The sequence below is a fragment of the Apium graveolens genome, chromosome 8 (genome assembly GCF_009905375.1).
Source record: "Apium graveolens cultivar Ventura chromosome 8, ASM990537v1, whole genome shotgun sequence".
NCBI classification, from domain to species: domain Eukaryota; kingdom Viridiplantae; phylum Streptophyta; class Magnoliopsida; order Apiales; family Apiaceae; genus Apium; species Apium graveolens.
Window position 1 is genome coordinate 2,745,568 of NC_133654.1, and position 2,964 is coordinate 2,748,531.

At 36.9% G+C, this 2,964-nt stretch overlaps 1 protein-coding gene across 1 annotated transcript; it reads right to left on the minus strand.

Moving 5' to 3' along the window:
- Nucleotides 1-870: 870 nt before the first annotated feature.
- LOC141678836 (transcription factor DIVARICATA-like) lies at nt 871-2,964 on the minus strand. The gene is made up of 4 exons (XM_074485243.1): nt 2,627-2,964; nt 2,428-2,510; nt 1,733-2,243; nt 871-1,547 (listed from the first exon to the last, which is right to left on the minus strand). Exons 3-4 carry the CDS (start codon nt 2,188-2,190, stop codon nt 1,061-1,063), a joined length of 945 nt encoding a protein of 314 aa, XP_074341344.1. The 5' UTR covers nt 2,191-2,243; nt 2,428-2,510; nt 2,627-2,964; the 3' UTR covers nt 871-1,060.

A 2,964-nucleotide genomic window follows, 5' to 3' on the forward strand; every position in this document is an offset into this window, starting at 1 on the left:
GGGTACTCGAAGGTAAACTGAAGAGTCCGAGTAACATTGGTTTAAACCACCAAATGAAGGAATTCTAGATTAAGATTCCTTATGATTTTTTTTAGGAAAAGACATGTACAGTCCTGCTTTAAGATCCTTAGACTCAGATTCTTACTTCAAAAGAACTTCTGGAAATCTGAGGTTGTACAGAGGAAGAATCTTTAATCCCATTTTGAAATAGTGAAAGATCACAATCAATATTTTCCTTTAAAAAGATAGTATATAATTATGTACCATTTCTTTATGTAAAAGAAGACCACTTAGAAAAGCATTGGATGATCTGACTTCAACATATATTCTTACCTTTAATCTTAGCTTTAGCTGAATCAAGTTCGATTCACTTGTTCTTGATTCTGGAATCCCCTCCTGATTTAGAAATGAAGAATATCTTTAATTCTGTGCATATCTTGAATATGAGAAATTGTGAAGACCATTACTTATAAGCTATGTTACTCAGACTCGGCTAGAAGTCTCGGACATGGACACGTGTCCAAGTATCGGACTCGGCAACATTTTGAAAAATATACATGTTTTTGGCCTAAATTAAGTGTCCAAGTCCGAGTGTCGAGTGTCTGATACGGGTACTCGAAGGTAAATTGAAGAGTCCGAGTAACATAGCTTATAAGGATGCTTTTTTAATAAAACTGTTGTTTTCGACAATATATCTTGTTTAAAGTTGTTTGTCTTAAAGAATTTATCATGTGAAGTTGGAATCATTCTGCTTTACCTGATGCATTAGCTATTCAACCGTGAAACATTCATCTATGTCGTCGTTAATTTTCTTCCGAAGGGTACTTAGAGATCATAGCAGCTAAATGAGCATGTAGGTTACATACATCCTGGAGAAAATATAAGGCCCTTTCAAATATAATAAGAAATCAAGGCACAGAAGTGCTCAATATACATAGGAGGCACTCTCTTTAAGATTTAACCATACTAATAACCATGCCGATTTAACGCATGATAAGTTAATCCTTCAGACACATTTTCCCCTATAAATCTTTAGTAGAGCATTGAAACCTCAGTTTCTTTAGAACAAAGTTCCCACCGGATTAATATGGTCATATGTGGTGCATTGCTGCATCTGAGGAACCGAATCATAAAAACCATGTTGTAATCGCTGAGGAATGCCTCTTTGAAGATTATAATCCTGCATACTAAGTCCATGTGAAGAAGTTGCAGGACACGTGGTTGTCAGCTGGCTGCTATTTGGCTGGTTGAAATCCATCACTGATCCTTTGTTCAAAAGGTTCCATCCGTAATGTTCTTTGTGCCTGGCATTCATATCTGAATGCCTCTGAACACTGTCTGTAGAAGTAGAATTACCGTGAACGAGATTGACAGTTGTGATATCATGGATGCTTGATCTTCTTTTATCTTTCCCTCCAGAAAGCTGTCTTATAAAATATTTCTGAGCATGACTGGCAACCTGAGTTGGTGTTCTTGAGGTCACAAAATTGCGAGAAATATTTCTCCAATCCCCTTTCCCATACTTTTTGAGCCCCAGCAAAAATTGCCTAGAGTTTAAGGACCAATACATAACATTAATCTAAATGTGCTGAACCACACAAAATCCTAGTATCATAGTTTGTAAAGACTAACTAAAGCATTTTAAAGAACATATTATCCAAAGAGATTTGAAATAAATACTTCAACATGCATATTAGCATATATTTGAATATATGAAAACAAAACTATGTACCTGTGTTCTTCTTCTGTCCATGGTACACCTTTTTTCCTTTCTTGATCAGAAGGCCGAGTCAACGTGCTCCGTTTTCCACATGATACATAGAACTGGTTCGTTCCATCGAAGCCTGGATAGGTCATCCACTCTAGTGTGAAAGAATCATGAGTGTAGCCGGGTACTGGAAACAAGCCAGCTTCTATATCACTGACATCTTCTACCAATTCTCTATACTGTTTTATCACATCGTTCACCGTCTTCCCTGGGATCATAGCTGCCACATTGTACCATCGATCTGGAGTATCCTTATCGAATAAAGCAAGTGCATTCTCAAACTTCTTGTTTTCTTCTTGGCTCCATTTTGTGTCCTTGCTTTCCTCAGAGAACCACTTAGAGTTTCCAGCATATGATGCACTTGAACATATTTTTGTTCCTCGTATGTGGTCCGGGTACAGTTGTTTTACATAGGTGGACATGGTTAGAAGGCCAAATACTTAACAGGTAGTTATGATTTTTTGTTGATTGTCCTCTGAAGAGTAGAAGTAGTTATATGAGTAAAGAGGTAAGGAATCAAAGGGCACTGTAAAGGGAATCTAATACTTTAACATAAGCATGAGATGAGGAATCTAAAAAAGACCCAACTTTCCTAAACTTAAGGAAATATCAGGGAAGTGCAGAAAAAAGCGAGATCATAATTTTAAAACCAAACGTACCTGATTAATCCGCTTGTAGAGTATAGCTTAAGCGAAATCTCCAAGTGAAGGTAATTAATTGACAGTAGAGCTTTGTATCAGATCTAAAATCCAGAAGCAACAAGGTTTAGTAAAACCACTGTTTGAATTTGGATAGCAAGAAAATATTTGAGTTCAACTCATGCATGAGTTTATAACAGAAAACTCTATAAAGAGGCACCTTTAAATGAAAAAGAAAGTAGTGGTGAGACTGTGTGGACAAATTCTAAGAAAGCAAGAAAATGAGCTTATAGTGTCAATTCAAATATGTCAGGCATATGTACTTGTTTGTAAGAGGGAAAGATTTGCTGAACACAAACATTAGTATTTAGTAACAGATTTTTGGGAGATCATGTGTTGTTATTTGATTGGCTGAGTTGATGTTTTGGCAACTGGTTATAAAGAAAATTTTCATAATCATTGACAGATAGAGAGAGAGGGAGAGGGAGAGGGAGAGAGAGAGAGAGAGGGAGAGAGAGAGGGAGAGGGAGAGGGAGAGGGAGAGAGGGAGAGATGCCA